We start from the raw sequence: 21,151 nt of genomic DNA on the forward strand, positions 1-21,151 counted from the left end.
TACGCAATCTAGATAAAAAATGAGAAAGTTCATGACGAGAAACCAAGAAGAATACAGTTCCATTAACAGTCCTCACATGTACATTCCTCAGACTGAAGTGTTCCTTGCATTAATATTCATCTCAAATCATCAAAAAAGCACTAAAACTGTAGTCTGATTCTCAAGCTGATGACTCTTATGAGCCGGTTCTTTTTAAGGAATCCAAAACATACAGCATTTAAATCTGATTCCCAAAGGAATGACTTTTATGATTTGGTTATTTGTCACAGACTCCAAAAACATAAATCATTTTCGTTACTGTTGCTATGTCCAAAAAGCCAAAGAAGACATCACAGAGGACAGAGGACACTGACAACACGCTGACAGTCAAGACAGAGCAGGTTACTTCTGGTATGGAACAAGCTTCCCAGCTTTCAAATTTTGACATTTTTAAGAAATTCAAACAAACAGTAAGTGCTGTTTTGTGGCTCTTTAATGTGCCCTGACAGATCGCTGTATTGCCTCAGTTCTGCTTCAGATTCTGCGTTATGATTGGTCAGATCGCCTATCAATCAAGTCCCCTGACGCTTAAGTCCAATTCCTGAGTGAATGACTCTTATGACCAGTTTCTTATGTACAGTAGCAAATCAAAACATAAAGTAAATCCTTCTATAGACTAAGCGATTTCAGCAATATTATGAGCAGCAAAAACACTGTGCGATGATCATGTTGAATTTCTGACAATGCTGTTTTTGGTCACAAGACTGTGACAACGTGCATCTTTGAGCCTCTCTCACTGTACTACATAATACCAGCGTTTAGCAGCCACGATCACGATAATCTCCACGATTGTTTCAATTTTTTTTATCTGGGACAGCTGAAATCATGCAGTGTATTATGGGCTTGTTCTTTTTAGTGAATCACAAATACTGAATCAGTTAAAGCTGTTTGCCAATTAATCTGACTCACTTACTGAACTGCAATGCTGTGCTACTGATGCTTTGTTATAGAATTTTGTAGTTAAAGTAATGAACAAGATCAGTGTTGTTACTGTTAACTTAATCTAAACCTAAAACTATTTGTTTTGGCGATAAATAAATAAATAAATAATTTTGAATTTTGAAAATAAATTAAAGCTATATTGAAATATATATATATATATATATATATATATATATATATATATATATATATATATAAACATAAACTACTAAAAATGACAAAACACAAAGGTAAAATTAAAACAGAAAACATACAAATAAAAGCTCATTAACATAAATAAATAATAAAAATGCTATAATAGTGAATAAACAATTATTCTGTACATTTTGTTGTTTTGTTTTAATTTTATTTTTGAACTTATCCCAGATTTTTTTTCATTCTTATCCATGTAAAGCTGATAATTTGTATAGAGTAGCCTTAATTGTGAAAAAAATCATTTTTTAGTGGTTTCTATTTCTGTGTTCCTGGGTAGCTCATCCACTCTAAATCTCATCGGTCCAAAATCCTGCTCCACATAACTGTACATACAGTGTGTGAAATAACTTCTCATTGGCTGTGATCTTGTTGCATCTCGCAGCAGTTTAACATTCAGCGTGGAAGACAAATTGTGTGACACTGCAAACTTGTCACATCATGCCTGGTTAGGACATGGAGTAAGACTTTCTCCTCTGTGTTGTTAAATTAAGGCAGCACCTGTTCAGTATAACCAATGATTTTTTAATGGTCTGCACCTGTCAAAACTGTCTTTAGATGGCCTTTGTGAAGAAATGAAGCTAATGGAATAAAACTTTCCCATTACAAAAAAAAAAAAAAAAAAAAAAAAAAAAAAAAGGATTTTGTGCTGTCATGGTACTAAATGAATACCACGTTCTTGTACCATTACATAGCATTTGAAGGCACTTTAAAGAATACCATAGTTTTCTGATGGCTCAGTTTTAGCCCACTTTGTTAGTGTCATAGAGTGGGAATGATTGAACTATTCTGATTACTTCTAACGATTCCGGTTCCTTAATGGTTCCATTTAGTATTTAGAAGGAAATATGCTTTATTTCATGTTGCATGATTGTAATTAAATGGTTGTTTAATCCAAAATGTAAAAAAATTCTGTCATCATTTACTCGCCTTAATGTCATCCAAAACCTGTATAAGTTTCTTTCTTCGGCGTAAAAAAAAGCAATATTTTGAGAAATGTGTATAGAACTTCTTCTGTCCATACAATGGAAGTCAGGGAAGATCAAATGGACCCCACTGACTCTTAAGTACAAAACAAAACAAAACAAAACAAAACAAAACAAAACAAAACAAGAGCACAACCCAAAACAAAAGAAACGAAAGAACAACTAAACTAAACAGAAAAAAACAAACCAAAAAAAAAACTGAAAAACAACACACAAGAAAAAAAAACAGAAAAACAAAACAGATAAACACAAAAAATAAACTAAACAGAACAACACACACAAAAAACAACAACACACACACACACAACCAAACAGGAAAACAACGCTGCAAAACATCACCACAAAAACAAAAGAGCTAAACAAAACAGAAAAACAGCACAACAAAAACAAACAAACAAAAATGGAAAAACAACAGACACAAAAAAACCCCTGAAAACACACACACACACACACACACACACACACACACACACACACACACTCAACCAAACAGGAAAACAACGCTGCAAAACACAGCACAACAAATACAAACAAACAAAAACGGAAAAACAACACAGACAAAAAACAAACAACAACAACAAAAAAACTGAAAACACACATGCGCGCGCGCACACACACATACACACACACACACACACCCACACACACACAACCAAAAAGGAAAACAACGCTGCAAAACACAGCACAACAAAAACAAACAAACAAAAACGGAAAAACAACACAGACAAAAAAATAAAACAAAAACAAAAAATACAAACAAACAAAAAAAAAAACAGAAAAAAAATCCTAACAAAACAGAAAAACAATCCAGCAGAACAAAAAACTAAATTCAAAACAGAAAAACACAATTTCATTTTGTGACATTATTCAGTATGTCTTTCTTTTGTGTTCTGCAGAAGAAGGACAGTCATACAGGTTTGGAACGACATGAAAGTGAATAAATGATGAGAGAATTTTTATTTTTGGCTGAACTCTCTCTTTCAGCATTGTCTTGATGGACTGGGTGTGGTTGCAAACAGGATGTGATTACATCTTTTCCACTGGTCATCATGGCTTGCAACATGTTAAATTTGACTCTTGGGGAAATGTTTGGCTGCATAACTCTGCATGAATATAGAGAGTCATGTATAGCTCCTAGTGACAGCTGCTCTCCTGGCGGTGGGCACATAGTCGTGTTCCTTCTGTTTGCCCTGTTTATAAGTGTAAACACCAGAAGGGCCAGGACTGAAGTGGAGCCAGAAGCACATCGCACTCACTCCCCTGCAGACAACTAGAAAAACAAAATCAATTAGCAAACACGCTGAGAGAACAGCCAGTGTCTCCTGACGGCGCTGAGACAGGATCCTTCTGCAATGTGCCATCGCACACAAACACACCAGTGCTCCTGAAACCTGGGTTTGGTGTATAGATGAAGTAGGACTGTGTGCTCTTAGTGCACTTCAAAAGCACAAGTATATTTCCCCTGATGTATAGGGACGGATAATTTTGTCAGAGCGGCGCTGGTTAAATAGAAGCTCTTGTGACGGCGGACCGTCAGGCTGCTAAATGAATGGCAAGCATTAGAGTGATGCTGGAGTGGTTGGAAAGCCTTCTGTTCAGTGTTTCAGAAAGCAAGCAGGCACAATCATCAAAGCCCTCTGGATGCACACTTACGCCGAGGACTATCTGAAATACTCCTCACAAGTGGACATACACGTACGCACTCGACACACACTCTTCTCTTCATGTTCATGAGTCATACAAGCGCACACACAAAAGCCTTTCTCAAACGCAATAGACTGAAATATTAAAACTTTGTTCTGGAAAATGTCACATGGGAACACTGCCGTATTATTTCAAACAAAATGGTGAAATTAATGGTTGAAAAATAAAAAAAAACTGATGTTGTGCTGATGTTCAACACAACAGTAATCTTTAGTTTGCCCTATTGCTTAAATATACCTCTGAGACCCATCTGCTATTAGATATGACACTTAAATGCTAGCATTATGGCATTGCCATGACAGAACATACTGGATTTTTAAATTATTTTATAATATATATATATATATATATATATATATATATATATATATATATATATATATATATATATATATATATATATATTATATATATATATATATATATATTTCATTTTAATCATAATTTCATTCATGCCTAAGTGTGAACTAAATGTAATGTTTCTGACACTTAATTACATGTTAATTGTAATTAAATGAGTTAAATATATTATAATTACAAATTTTATTAAATGCAATAATGTGAACTTTAGAGTGCTTTTTCCTTACATATGTTTTAAATGCAATTACATCATTACTTCTATTGTCTCTGAAATATGATTAAAATGCACTGACAAGTATTTATGGTGTAAATACTTGAATATACTAAAAACTAAAATATACTAATTCATGTAATTTCTAAGGGCTTAGTTTTGGTTTGAACATTGGGGAGTTGAAGTGTGAACTGTTTTAGCAAAGTCCCTGGTCATGCTCACTCATAAGGTTTATTTATTTGTTTGTTCGTTTATATATTTATTTTTTGTGAAATGGTCTTTTGTGCTATCATCTATGCAAAGTTTGTGCAATAAAGTAACATCATAGTCAATTACTTGTTTACGTAGGATATATATATATATATATATATATATATATATGTATGTGTGTGTGTGTGTGTGTGTGTGTTTTATATTATTTAGGAACTTATAGGCTATACAGTAGTTTGACAGAATGTTCAAATTCAACATGCCATGGGAAGTCAGTCTAACTTAATATTTTCTCATATTGATATTGTTTATTTCTTACTCCTTAACAGTTCATCAGGCTCATGATTTGCAATGTACTTTACAGTAAAACTTTAAATTTGGCATTATTACACAATGCACATTTTAAAAGCATACTCAAGTTTGTTAAGAACCACAGCACACTTTATACTGCATTATTTATTACAGTATTTAGTATACTTACACTTAAATTGCCTTTTATTTCATTAATATAAAATTATCTTTTTTATATACTTTTAAGAGTACAGTGTACAAGAGTTAGTGTAATAAATCATCCAGCATTCTCCTCTAGCATCCGTATGTCTCCACAATAACAAGCAACACACAGTTCAAATACACTTGGTCCAAACAGACTGCTGAGCTCCCAGTGTGGGAATCTGGGTTCCTCTGATTTCTGCTTACAATGCACAAAACCTGTCTTCTTTATGATATATTGCCTAGGAGAAGGACCAAGGCTGCCCATTCATTTTATTCCCAACCAAGCCATCTGAATGAGACACTAAATATAACTTTCTGTATAGATATAGCTGTTGCGAAGTTCCCAGAGCTGGAGAGAAGAGAACTTGCTTATCTAAGCAGTGGTCTCCTCTGAAAACAATCATCAGTTTAATGCTGTACCTACATTATGTTATGTTCAGTTATGTACATTTTCATCACAGCTATAGGGTTAACTATAGATATTGTCCTGTTGAGACTTTTGTTGAAATCTGTATTTCTATGATGAGAATGAGCATAAAATTTAAGCCGAACGTCATCTTTCCAATCTGCAAACTATGCAGAAAAAGAACATGTCGGGTTTCAAAGTTGGATAAATATTTGCAATTTAAGCGGATAATTTACCTGGACATCCAAATAAAAAAACAATTAAATTAAATTAAATTAAATTAAATTAAATTAAATTAAATTAAATTAAATTAAATTAAATTAAATTAAATTAAATTAAATTAAATTAAATTAAATTAAATTAAATTAAATTAAATTAAATTAAATTAAATTCTGATTTATTTTAAACTGAAAAAAATGTGTAAAAACTATTTTCACTTTTGCTAGTACATTTCAGAAATAATTACAAAGAATCTACAATTAACAATTTAAATTCAGCATGGATTTTTAGAAGGAATAAAATAGTATTTTCTTGCAATTATACTCTAATAGTCTTCAATAAACTTCAAAAATTCATTTCAGTACTGATTTTCATTACACTTTATTTTTTATTACTTCCATTACTAAAAAAAGGCACAATAAAGCATTTTATCTTAGGTCCACACTTAATTCACACTTAGTTGCAGCAAAGGTTGACATTTAAATTCACTGGCATGAAAAAAAAATTGCAGTGAAACCATTTTCAACCAGAAACTGATTTCAGTGAAACATTTCAGAAATAATTACACAGAAATAACCCCCCCCCCCCAAAAGGTGTTTGTGTGTGTGTGTGTGTGTGTGTGTGTGTGTGTGTGTGTGTGTGTGTGTGCTTCATCTTAATTTACAATTTGAAAAATCTGTTTGTTTGTTTTTTTACATTGTACAGTATTGAGTAAAAACGATTCTGACTAAAACCAGCAATTGCTTGACTCACCAAGAAAAAAATTCAGTACAGTGAGTCACAACAATACAAAAATGTTATACACTGATGTATTCTCTCTCTCTCTATGATGATGAAATGTTACACATAAACCAGGTCCGCTTTAAGACACACATACAGTTTCAGGTTATAGATATTAAACAAAACCAGAGCTCTGCCTCATTAACTCAGTCTCAATAGCAGGGATGCAGTGAATAAGCTAATCAGGACAGAGTATGTTTTATAAACTTTGATGGGATAGCAGCTATTTTCTCCCCCTTTTTGACTTTAAGTAATGCATGTAATGTATTCCGCATTATGCAAATGTACGAATGACTAACCTTAATCATCGCAGGCATGAACCAGATATAAGAGAGCTACAGACAGTCTCAGATTTCAAAACAATAAAAGACTAAAAGACGAAATCACAGCATTCAGTCCTAAACTCCACTGAAATGAGAGGGCAGAGCATGAAGGAGTGTGTGCCGTCAGATTTATGTGGATTATGTGGAAGGTGAATGAGATTTAATTTCACAGCTTGATGGCCTGGCAGATATTCCATAAAGAGTTCCTATAAAATCAGGCACCACATCACTAATGGTCCATTCACTAAGTTAATACTGGGGAGCGTTTGTCCTCATCCCTTAGAGATTGAAGTTTGAAGGTGCTTTTATATGTTCGAAAAATGAAAGAATACTAATTAATTAATTTATTTTTGGAAGGGAAAAATATATTAATTTATTAGCAAAAAAAATATAAATAATGAAAAGGATTATAATTTGCACAAAAATACCATTTGAGTCTTTCTACTTAAAATTGTTTGATTTAATGTGCTATTTGCCATTTTTTTGTGAAGCAATTTCTGAGTGAAGATTTTATTTAATTTTTTTCAGTGTAAACTGCAGATGTCTTCAGTAATTGTGATTTGATCATTCACAACCTCTCTTCCCCGCAAGGAATCCTCTGTATTTCTTGGTAAAAGCCCCTTGTACAGCATTTCTGAGAACCTCTCCCTTTGGAGTTCTTTGGCCACACAATAAAGAAGCATAAAACCATGAATCATCACTCTGTGCTGGTGTACTCGTTTCTCAAGGCGAAAGACTAAAAACACCCACCAGAGGAAGAAGACGTACATCTTATATTAAAAAAATAAAAAATAAAAATAAAAATTCAAATGGATATATTTGCTTGTTACATATCTATTTCAGATTTGAAAGCTCACGTTGTAAAACACGAACTTATACAATAAAGATTAATGAGTATTTAAATTTTAACAATTCAAAAGCACTTCAAATTCTGTCTACTTCAAAATTACATTTAATTCAATGTGCCACTTACTGTTTCTTTGTAATTATGAAATTTACTAGCAATTTTCAAGTGAAAGTTCTAAACCTTTTGTGTGTGTGTGTGTGTGTGTGTGTGTGTGTGTGTGTGTGTGTGTGTGTGTGTGTGTTTCAAATGCTTCAATGTTTTTTTTTTTTTTTTTTTTTTTTTTGACTGGAAACACTTTAGTTTAGGAGCCCATTCTCACTATTAACTAGTTACTTAGTAGCATACATATTACTAGAATATTGGCTAGTGTCTTTTTCTGCATGACAATATTCTAGATCCCTTAATCCACCCAATACCTAAATTTAACAACTACCTTACTAACCATTAATATACAGCAAATTATGAGTTTATTAAAGCAAAAGTCAGTGAAAATCATTCCCCAAGCTGAAGTGTGACCTACATTTGCTTAAAAATAATATTATCAGCATAATAAACTGAGTAAAACATTTATTGAAAAACTTGATAAGATCATGTCTTATAATTTGGTAATAATTGAACAGCAGCAGAACTCGAGCTGCATGAGCTCCACAAGTGTGAGTAAAACCTGATGATCATGTTCTCATCCAAAAACAAACAAACAAACAAACAAAAAAAACAAACAAAAAACATCCTGATGCAGAATCATCAGTACTTCTTATTCATCATAGCATTTCTATGTTTTACATATTTCAAATCCTTAAAACTCTCTTAATTTCCAGGTTCTGGACTTCACTTTACAGTATATCTATATGTCTAATTAAACAAGTACAAAAGAACATGCAATGCACAATGTAATATCCTTTACTGTAGTCTTTACAGCATCTCTGACTCACTGTCACATAGTGAAAGCGCTCTTTACTGCCTACCTGTCCTTTTTCTCCTTTGTTTGGTTTGCAGAGAAAATATCACCATCAAAGCACCCATCTTGCCCTCTCGCCCTTAATCTCAGCGGTTTGCAAGTGGTTCTCCTGGAACAACTGTGGCTCTCCTTAAGTGCAGTTTGAGTCCTGCTTTATTCTTCACTCGCAGACATGAAGATCTCAAGGATGTCTCCAGCTGTCTCACCAGTTTTGATTCTGATCTCAATCAATGCCTCCAAGCTGTTCCAATGCCTTTGGCACAGATGAAGAGCAGTTTATTTAAGCTCCCTGCGTTCTCGTCGTACACTCGGCTGCCGTGCCCCCACTCTTTCAAAAGATACTTTGAGGAAGAGGCGGGAGGGAGCGGCGAGAGGAGGAGGAGGGGAAAAGGGCACAGTGTGAAGTGAGCACTGTTGCTGCCGAGAAGGACCGAGCAGCGTTTGTTGACTCTGACTTCTGTTCGCTGGCTGCTTTTAATTCAAGTGCACCAATCACGCCGAAGCCGGCGCTCATTAAAATGCCCGAGATTAATGCATAATAATATGTCTACTTCAAACCAGCAGTTCTCAATGGCGCACACGCTTCATTTAAACCAATATTTCTCCTGTGAGAAATGCAAAAATGCTCTTTTAAAGTAGCAGTGTGGTGACTAGAAAATTGGTAGGCTGCTGCAAAACTGAAGTGACTTCTCTGGAAAAACATATTAATCGTGTTTTTGGAGATTGCGGTATGTAAACAACAATTTGATCTTAATCAGACAGGCGTATTGGCATGGTAATTGCTAGCCTGCAATCGCAAGAGGTGTAATTTAAGAGCCGTGTGCATCTGAGAGTCCACTTAATCATGAATCCGGGAGGAGGCAGTGACACATGGGGTTTTCTCAGAAAGTATCACTGTGTGAAGTTAACGCTGACTTCCATGGAAACTCAAACGGGGGGCTGGAAGATGGAAAGAAAGGCTCTTGAGCATCAAGAAAATGCATGGGAACATGTTTTTTCTGCTGGCAAGTCTCTCTTCTTAAAGCTACTGATTAGCAAAAGCAGGCAGAAGAGATTGCCCATGAATGTGTGGGTGCGCAAATTACAATTGTAAAAAGCTTTTTTTTTTTTTCACACGGTTCAAGCTGTTTCCTACTCATTCTTGCAGTTGACAGACGACAGCTAATTTCTGTCAAAAGGAAATGTGCTACGTACATTTGAATTGCTAAAACATTACTCATTTCCTTTTCTGTAAAGTACTTTGCCATTTCATATCCGCTGGAATATTTTTTGTGCTTCTAAACTGGTATTGCTTTAGGGTGCTGAATGAGATTTTTACATTGGATATCAAGTGGTGACCAAACCAAAGCTAAAATGTTTTTTTTTTTTAATTTTTTTTAAGTATACACATAAAAATAAAAATAATAATAATAATGGTTATTAAGATTATTATGGTTATGCATATCATTAAAAATAACTTAATATATAAATACATAAATAAAAACAAATAAGCAAAAAATAAACCAATAAAAATATATTATGTATATTGTAATATATATATATATATATATATATATATATATATATATATATATATTATACTGTATATATATATATATATATATAAATATATATATATATATATATATATATATCTATATATATATATATATATATATTATATATATAAACAAACATTTATTTATTAATGTATTTATTTTAGATATATAGGTACAAACTTTTTTTATATATTTTTATGACATGTTTTTGACATGAACTGCACAGGTTAAAAAATATGCAAGATTATTAAGATTGATTATTAAGATTAATCACAAATTAAGGTGTTTTTAATGTAACCTGGTGGAATTTTCTTAGCATAGTTTTGTTCATGTTTTCTGAGGAAGAGGGCATGTCACACAAACTGTCTATGTTGGCATCGCCTAATTTGGCTCCAAATACCACAATGCTTGTTGCTTTTGATGTCATCCGATAAAAAACATGGGAAGCGTCTTCTCCTCCTTTTTATTTATTTATTTATTTATTCATTTTTACTTATTTTGCCATATACTATGCATGCTCATACAATCAGTTAGCACTATTTTCCCAAAGCAGACACAGGATGCATTTTTGGGTCACGACCCACCAGCTGAAATTCATTGTTTTTTTGTTTTGTTTTTTGATGAAAACATTCAAGTTTTCTTCAGTGACCATCAAAGGTGATAAAAGTGTCACAAAAGTTCTTATAGAGCTCCATCACAAGCTTTTTTCACCATACACAACACACTGAGCTTCACCTGAAGCAGCTGGAGAGTTCAGCTCACCTCTAAATACAGTCAGTAACACACATACACGGATACGCTCAAATCATCCTTCTCTTCCACCCACACCTCCGTTCATCCACGAAACCCGCGACCCTGTGCCAATTCATCACTAAGAAACGTCATCAAAGGCCAATTTTCTCAGCATGTTTTCTCAGCTCAGTGAGCGGAAATTATCTCAAGGTCCCTGCAAAACAGAATGAAAGCAGACAGAGGCGCCTCTCTCACCCTGCTCGCTTTCAACTTCTAACAGACAATGTATGTATGAAATTGGTGGCGATCTATGTAATATTTCAGTAAAGCTGTGTACAGTAACTTCTTCTGATACAGGGGTGAAGGAAAGAAGGCTAAAAAAAAAGTCTCAGAGAAGCAAACATTTAATAACCTTCATTCCACAGGTTGAAAGTTTGACTTTGAATAGATTTCTGTAGTCCAGAATGCTAAAGCAATTTCTAAGGCTACCTACACTGAATAAACAGTAACTTAAAAATGGTAACATCTACATTAATTGGTTTTATTCCAGTCAGAAATATTACTGGGCATCACTTAACCTAAATTAATTTATACCAACAAAACAAATTTTTATGGGTTAAATAAGGTATAGATGTCTCTCTTTAAGGTAACAATTGCAGGTTGCCACTTGTTACAGTGTATAAAATCCTTGGTGTAGTTTCTGTGAGGTGGATTGTTTTTTTCCCTCTTCAAGTAACCAAAGTCACCAAAATGTAATTAACATGCTATAAAATTACTAATACTCAGTATATTAGAGTCTATTAACTTGTGTGGTGAGGGTAGACCGAAGTCAGCACCATGGACAGCGACAAACAGCAAATGTACATGGTGTATACATTATGTGGTAGAGGGTAGTTTTTCAGCACCATGGACAGCGACAAACAGCAACTGTACATGATTCAATTAAATTCAAGTTTATTTGTATAGCGCTTTTGACGATACAAATCATTGCAAAGCAACTTTACAGAAAATTAAGTTTCTACAATATTTAGTAGTAGCTTATCAGTGATGACTGTCAGTTTATGTGCATATGGCAGAAATAGCAAAATGTGGTCATGATGTGTACATTATGTGGTAGAAGGTAGTTTTTCAGCACCATGGACAGCGACAAACAGCTACTATACATGACCAGCAGATGATCTGAGAACAAATGGATTGGTTAGTCTTACCAAAAGACATCTTTCTGCATGTACTTTAGTCAAGGTGGATGCCATACTTTCAGTCACTCTTTAGTTTGGGGACCAGTTCTCACTATGACTTTTGCCTCAATAAAGTATCGGGTGGATTAAGAATAAGACAGTATGTGCTTTATAAGTACTAATAAACAGTCAAATATGCAAGTAACACTAATAAGCAACTAGTTAATAGTGAAAATTAGTTCCAAAACTAAAGTGTTACCAATGCTTCATGAATGAAAACATGGCTGTGAGGAATACATTCTGTGATCAAGCTGTAAGATACAGGTAAAAAAAAAAAAAAATTATTCACATTATTATTATCATTGGTATTTTGGCAAACGTAAAATAAAAAAGAATGAATCTCAAATTATTACGTTCACTCTTCATCTAGGGTGGCCATTTGATACAATTTACTTTTCATGTACATAAATGTTGGTGTATCGTAGTGAACTTTAAAGTAATTAATTAACTTGTAGTTACAAGTAATTTGTGGTTACACTATTAATTTATCCCTAACCGTAACTCAGACTCTTACCATCAGAACCTAACTCTAACTCCTAACCCTACTCCTAAACCTAACTATACTTCAAACTCATTAGCACTGAATGTAAGCATTTTCCAGAACATCATGCGTACATTTAATGTTAGCACACAGTAGCTAAAAACACCTAATAATAAGTGCAAACATTATTAACTTCTTTTCAACAAGGTTTTTATCTAACAGCTGAAAGGAACAAAACTAAACTATCCCAGTATGACCACACAGTGGCAGTATGAGACAAGATGTGGAATATTTGAGAATATCCGCGTAGTACTCCATAACTATAACCATAAGCAGTGCTCAGCAATATATCAACATCATAGACTGGGCAAATCATATCTGTGTTTTGGCAGCAAAATTATTCGAAACATCCCACGAGAGCCTGAAATGTATATACACATTCACAATTGCATTATAATAAAAACCCTGACTGGATGAAGGTTGAAAGATGCCATTTCTGTGCCTAAAGTGTTCTACTGTTGAAACAGGCACAACTCATTTATTTCACCAGTAAAGTCTCCATTAATGGTGGGGATACTGAGATAAACTGAGTAGATCAAGCTGCTAAACTCTGTAAAGCCTGACATATTAAATAACAGTTGATATATATATATATAGTTTATTGAAAGTTTAAACAAAACATAAAAAAATAAAAAAGTTAGCATATGTGTCTTCTGTTGATCACAATATAAGGCTCATAAACTGCCTGAAAAAATAAAATAAAATAAAATAAAATAAAATAAAATAAAATAAAATAAAATAATACACTGTTTGGATTTAAATAAGCTGAAGAGTCTAGGATTGGATCATTATTGCATTGATTAATATTTCTGAAATGTTACATGCATTTGTCTCTCTTTAAATTATTGCAACTTTTGAAGGAAACAAATGGTGTGATGTTACACAAGACTGTCGGAACAATGCCACAATGAATGCACACTAATCAAAGCTAAAGGCAGTCTAATGAAATATCAGATCTTTTTTTTTTTTTCAGGCCAGGCAGTGTATAATATGCTGTATGGAGAAAAGAAGTGGGAATATGGAGCTTATACTTGAGGAGGAACTCAAGGAACCCAAACTGAGCAACAATATATATATAATTTAGTAATTATATGACTAAAAGGTAAGATGAAATTCTGATTATACTGTAAATCACTGAGGTTTTTTAACAGTATAACAGACTACATATAAATATGAGTCACTCTATATCTTTTAATAATATGCCTTGGTAAGAAACATAAAATGCAATGCAATGCAGTGTTGATTTAGATATTTACAAATAAATGTTCCTCAAAAGCCTGATGATCATATTTGATACTCACATTTTTTAACATTTAATCAAGGAAAGCTAAGTGGCTTCAGTCCAGCAAGTGTTTATCTTGAAATATTACTGCAAGGCTCAATTTAGACAATAGAGGGCGATCTTGTAACACAAATGTGAACCATTTTTCTCCACCTGTGTTTCTATATAGTAATCTAGATCATTAAAACTGCATATAATATAAAAACTATAAAAATCTCCTACACTACCTCTTCTATAGCTATCTCATAAAATGGCTTTCATACCATACTTGAAGAAAAATCGAGGGTTCAGATTTTGAAAGATATTAGAATATGATAAACAAAACCATAATGTAGGCTTATAACATCGCTTAATGTTTTGAAATTGAGGCTTTGTGGAATGCAAGCCTATAGCAGAATATTAACCTACAGCAAAACACAAAAAGACAGCCTTGCCCTACAGGATGAACAGAAAAGCTCTGAGATGTGTGAATCCACTGGCACTGCTGGTGTTAGTGCTGTTAGTATTAACTGCAAACTGCTCTCAGCAGCAGGTGCCCTGGCCAGCAGACTCTGTTATGCCATCACACACATGACTCCTTGGCTAATGAGAATAATGACCTGCTGTTTCTAATTACAGCCAAATTAAGATGGTGGCCTTCAAAGGACACATTTGAGTGACTTCACACACTCAGAAGCAGGTGCTTTACATGGCATCTTTTGTTTTACTTCACAACAGCTTCTAATACAAGCCATGGACTGTTTAGATGCTGTTTAATTTACGTGTGAACAACTGTCCTTGTGAAAACAAAAACAAACAAACAAACAAACAACAACAACAACAACAACAACAACAACAACAACAACAAAAACAGTGCAAATAACTGTTATTGATTGCGCACTTAAAAAGTAAAATTTGTCTGTGCAGCTAATATTAATGAAACAAAAAGCCACTCAAGTTTACTTAAAGGGTCACATTCTTTGAGATGTTAACATATATATATATATATATATATATATATATATATATATATATATATATATATATATATACAGGTTGCACATCAGTAAACACAATAATATCACTCATTATGTCAATTATTATGTCTAAGTGAAAAATTATTTTTTCATTTTTTGGAGCAATTTTGTTCTGGTTCAAAAAGCAAAGTAGTAGTAGTAGTTTAGAAGTAGTAGTAGTTTATTTCTTCAGTCATTCAGACATAACAACATACACAAACATAATTATTATAGTACAGCGATGACTGAAGGGGTTTAGGCTGAAGTGAAACTTATTAATGCCTAACCCTATTTACACCAAGATTTAAATACCCAGCATGAGGCAACAATAATCAGAAAGTAGCAAAGTGGAAACAGATGTAAGAATATTCTCAGCTATATATAAACAGCTCATACGACTAACATATTAATGAAGATATTTTTCAAATGTAAACCATTACTAAAAACATTACACAAGTCACCTTGTTAATTTTCCTCTAAACATTTCATTACCTTAATTCTGCCATGAATCATTTCATATTTCATTATACACCGGCCTTCTACTTATTTTACTGGTATTTAAACTAAACAATATCATTCTAATGCAATATAGCTACCAATCACATTTGATTTAAAAAAAAAATTTTGAACCAAAGTTGAACCAACTCCATGAAAAGTGACGTATACGCGTTAACTTAAGTGCACTTTCATGACTGTTTCTTAACACACTTAAGTACGATTTTAAAGAGTGCACTTTAAAATAATGTCAAAAATTTTTATTAAAAAAAATCGTTTAATAATAATAATTTAATAATCTTTTGTCATAGAAGTACTGTACACTTATTTTTAAGTCTTGACTGGCATACCAAAACACACGTAAAGTACCTAAATATAATTTCACCTCCAGTGCCTTGTGAAATAAGTACACTTTAGCATGCTTTTAAAAAGAGGACTTTAAAGAATATACTTAAGTGCGAACTGACCGAAATATTTTTGGACACTTAATTGCATTTTATTTACAATTAAATGAAAATGCATTGGTTAAAATTTACATAAAATGCAATTAGATGAACTTAAGAGTGTTTTTGACCCACTTAAATATGACCCAAGTACATCTACAGTATATAATTTCATAATTATCTTTATTTACATATATTTATAATTCTGCATTAGTAATTATAAATTGGCAATTTAATGCATTTCAAATATATGAACTTTAAGTATAATATTAAGTGTTTGGAAAACATTACATTCTTTAAAAATATAGTATTTCCATAATAAAGCACATCCTAATGGTACATCTACTTAAAATAACTCTACATCAGGTATGTTTTCCATAAAAATGAGTAATAAGTAAATTGCACTTTTGATTTAGAGGTACCCGCTAAATAAATGTGGCACTGCATGATTAATTGATGGAGTGATTCATGTAGATGTTGTTTGTATGAGGAGGCGTCTGCTGCACAGCAAGAGCACCTGCAGGCCCAGTAGGCCGTCTGACGCAGCTCCGCAATGAGGACCGCTGGAGGGCCTCTTGGTTCAGGTGCTCAGGAAGCTCTCAGCGAGACACATCTGGACATCTGTCCTGCTTTACAACTAGAAAATGAAATGCCTCCACACAGTAGACTGTCTCAGTGTACTGTAAATCATCTAAATTTGCAGTCAGGTTTTGACAAATATAAAGCAAGATATTTTTAAATCTTAAAAAACAATATATTACTCGAAGTGCAACACAACCATGTTTACAACTATAGTATTATTTATATTCTAATATAGTATTTATTATTTTGAATTAGCTTTCTATTTTCCATTTTAATTTTAATATAATGTTTGTTTATTTGTTTCTATTTAACTTTCATTTATTAATTTATTTTTTAGTTTAAGTGATTTCAGTACCTCAACTAAAACTTATTTTCAGTTATTCACCAAGGTGACATTTCTTTTTACTTTTTTTTATGTGATATTTATATTCTTTAATCAGAAATAAAATATTTCCTAAAATATTTATATAATATTATATAATATATATTATACATATACTTGTTTTATAACCGCTTTATTTCGGTTAAAAAAAAGTTTTAGCTGATAACAACAACACATGCATTATTTGACAGTAGATTCTACTAAGGTTTGGGCTCAAGGTCTGCGCCTAAAACCAAATTCGGAGTCGAGCATGTTTATAATTATGATTATGTAGTTCTCTTAAGCAGCTGATATTAGCTAAATGATCCACAGCAATATTAGATCAGGACTCAATTTAGTGTTATTGCACATCTTTGCACTGAGCAATAAATGCAAATCTTCGTTTCCATTTCTCTTCACAAACACTTTAGTCAGTTAGAGAAAAACAAAACACTTTAGACAGTTTTTGTCTGGTTTTATTACACCATCTTGCACTATTTGTTTCAGGCTAATAAAATTATGTGACCAAGCATTGGATTAAAAAATAAAAAAAAACAGAGCTTTGGGTCTCATTTACACTCCTCTGATGCAAACAAGATACTGTACAGTAAATCTATAACCGACATCAAAGATCTACAGATTAATTTTATTCCAAACAGACGGACAGCAGCGACCGACAGCCTCATCCATCATCACATGACATCATGATGTATGTTGCTTTATTGTACAGCACCAGCACGATCCAGAACCACTCACACGGCTGACAGCCCCTTCATGGCTGTAATTCACTGGCTCTGACAGTTAGTGGCTGTCACAAAGCAAAGCTGTGCTGATACTGAGACTGAGACTGTGTGAGAGAGTCTGGGTACTCGAGAGGTGGTCAAACGCTTTAAGCTTAAAGCTTCAAGTCAAATGAACCTAAAGACAGACACTAAATACGGTCAGTAAAAGGGTAACGGCTACCAGCAGCCACAGCTAAGCCACTCTCAGGAAAATTAGCACAGATTTCACAGGTACATTTAGACCTCACAGGATACAGTAAGCGTTTTACCTATTTATAGCACGCTGCAATTCAAGCACACCTAGGAAACCCTTTCCTCTGGATATAACTTACTGACTGAAACCAGTACACCTGCCTGTAGCTCAACCCTGTAACAGAGCACTTAGCGTGCGTATGCTAGCCGACTCTTTTTACACGTCGCTGCCGTGCCAAGGTAACACTGCTGCCGTGCAAATTAAGTATGAAACCTATTGCATGAGTTGAGTGTAAAAAATAAATACAGATTGTGGCGTGTGAGTATAGACGCTGGTTTAGGAATCAGACTATTCATCTGCTAATGTAAAAATGTCTTCAGCTGATCTTTAGTTGAGCCACGCCTTAAAATGTTACTGACCAATCGCACTTTAGCACATTGTCTGACAAGATACTGCTGTTCTGTGGAAGAAGTCCTGTGTTTGTGCACATGTAAATGGGTTTTCTCAAATATTTAATAATAATAATAATAATAAACTTTTAATAACAATTTTACTGTTCACAATATTGTCTGACAAGGTACTGCATAATCCTATGTACTGTAAGTAGTCCTACACTAATATTAACATTTTAATAAAATGTATTAATATTTATAATTCCATTAGAATGAATTATTTCATTAATGTATAAAATGCATACATTTATTATTAGTAGAGGCAGTATGTAACAAGGAGATTTATTACTTTTTTGTCCAATAACACCTTTAATAATAACAATAATAATAATAATAATAATAATAATAATAATTATTATTATTATTATTATTATTACTGTTGTTGTTGTCATATTAAAATAATAATAATTATAATAACATTATAATTAATTAGTAAACAACAACTACAACAATTATGACGATGATGATTATTATTAATATATTAAAATCATAAGAATTATAATAATATTAAAATTAATAAGTAAATAACAACAGTTATTTATAATAATAATAATAATAATAATAATAATAATAATAATAATAATAATAATAATAATAATAATATGGTATTTTAATAATTTGTTATCCACAATAGTCTGACAAGATATTGCTGTTCACAACAACAGCGATGTTGTTATTATGTTTTTATTATTACATCTTTACATTATTATTATTATTATTTTACATTTTTATACATTTGCATTTAAAAATAAATAAACAGAGACAGACATTATATAATCAAACAAACAAACAAATAAATAAATAAAACAGGATAAACATGTTTTTTTATGTTGAGAGGAGCAGTTTTGAGGCAATACAAACATTAATTTTTCTTTAGAAAAACATGCACTTACAATAAGGCTGCAAACACAAGATTATAGTAAGAAAGTAAATGGGGTCAGTCCTCAGGGAATCCCATCAATACAATTACTTCATTACAATACACACAAAGAAACACACAGAAACATATAATTTCAACTAAAGAAAATATATGGCATGTTCTCTCTTATTTGTCTAATTGAACTCTGTGCCTCTTATTATATGCCAAACACCTTATTATTCGCCCATTTATGGACCCATTTCAATGGTCTATTTATCTAATTATCATCTTATTAATTCATCCTATTCTGCTCCCTAATTACACACAAACATCTACTGTACTCCTCTTTATGAGCACTAAATTAATCAAACTGCACACATTGTCCATGCAGTCTGTGTCCTGTCCTTTTTTTCTTGCAGGACACACTCAAAAGATGACAGGAACAACAGTGTGTTCCAGCAGGACGCCAGCCTAATTTATTTACAAGTGTCTGTGATGGACGTGTTGACACATTTTGATGATTAATGGTGCAAACAGTTCTGCAGAAAGTGCATTGCTTTTGTTATCGGTACTAATAATGCTGAATCCGGTGAATGAATGCAGTGCACACACGCGTCTGATGATGGACAGTAAAGTCGCCGGATTACAAAATGAGAACGGCTGTGTATCTAAAGCCGGCCATGAATTAATCATGAGGCTAACCTAACTGGCAGAAATGCATACCTGAATTATGCATCAAGCTTATTAATATTGATTTCTAGTGATGCTGTTTCGTTTTATCACCCGGTACGGGCGAATCAGTCAACTTTACATGTGTTTGAACATTTTTGTGGGGGAATGAGATACTGTTGTTGGTTTTTTGATAAGGAGATTCGGGATAGTACTGCATGCGTATGACGTCAAAGTCAGCAGATCCATATATGTTCTTCATGATAAAGGATCTCAAACACGCTCCGTTGACTGTGTCAGACGCCTGGGGAAATGTGAACTCATTATAATGAGGTTATGGATTTGTCAGCAACCCTGTCATACTGTACAGCAGCATTTCTTAAACCTGAAGAAAAATCTTCAGAATTCTAGCAAATAATCAATAATATATATATACTGCTATGGTTTTTCTTAATATTTTGAATGAGCTGTTATTTTGTATTTTCAGGTTTTATTAAAATTTTAGTATATATATTTTTTAATTTTATATTTTTTATATATTTTTTATTTTAATTAATTTTTAACTTTATTTTATTTTAAATTTGAATATAATATTATAAAATATTTGAGTATAATACATATAATATATATTTTATATTTACATTTTTTTTCCAGTGTTTTGTTAGTTTGTTTAGAGTATTTTTTTTTTCTATTTAGCTTAATTCATGTTTATTGGCACTTTAGTTTTAGTAATCTTTGTATTTTGATTTAAACTTACTTTATTGAGTTCCAAATGCATCATTTCTAGTTTCTGTTTAAGGTATAAATGTAACTTCTTTATATATAATATATATATATATATATATATATATATATATATATATATATATATATATATATATATATATATATATATATATATATATATATATATATATATATATATTATTGTTATTAGTAATTTTATCTTTAGTTTTAGTGACTTTTTAATTTATTTTTAATGACTTTTAATAGTTTTATTTTGATAACAATAATACTGCATTCATTGAAAAAAATAAAATAAAAAAAGTAAAATCATGGTAAGTGATGAAGAGCAAAATTAACAATGATTCCCATTTCCCAATAAAATTACTGACTTTTTATTTCAGTTTTAGTTGTATTTCAGTTAGCTGCCAAGGCAACATTTCTAATTGTCTAATACTCTAATAAAGTTTTATTTCAGCTTTATTTCAATTAACAAAAATGTGTATATGTGTGTGATATTTAATAGTTTTGGTTTTCATTAACAGACTGGAAAAACAAAATATACAAAGCACTATAGGGCAAAAAAAAAAAGTC

The 21,151-nt window shown here is 32.3% G+C and overlaps 1 protein-coding gene across 7 annotated transcripts in view; it reads right to left on the reverse strand.

Annotated features, from left to right (window-relative positions):
• The window catches only part of kcnip4a (potassium voltage-gated channel interacting protein 4a), a 150,537-nt gene that overhangs the window by 53,984 nt on the left and 75,402 nt on the right, over positions 1-21,151 (reverse strand). The window contains exon 1 of one of the 7 annotated variants that reach the window (XM_042728699.1): positions 8,680-9,122. The exons of the other annotated variants lie outside the window; for them this stretch is intronic. Within the exon in view, the coding sequence (XP_042584633.1) occupies positions 8,680-8,737 (58 nt within the window). The 5' untranslated portion in view covers positions 8,738-9,122. Of the gene's footprint in view, positions 1-8,679; positions 9,123-21,151 lie in introns of those variants that run through there. 7 annotated transcript variants of the gene reach the window in all.

Source organism: Cyprinus carpio, chromosome B7, assembly GCF_018340385.1.
Source record: "Cyprinus carpio isolate SPL01 chromosome B7, ASM1834038v1, whole genome shotgun sequence".
In the NCBI taxonomy this organism is placed as follows: Eukaryota; Metazoa; Chordata; class Actinopteri; order Cypriniformes; family Cyprinidae; genus Cyprinus; species Cyprinus carpio.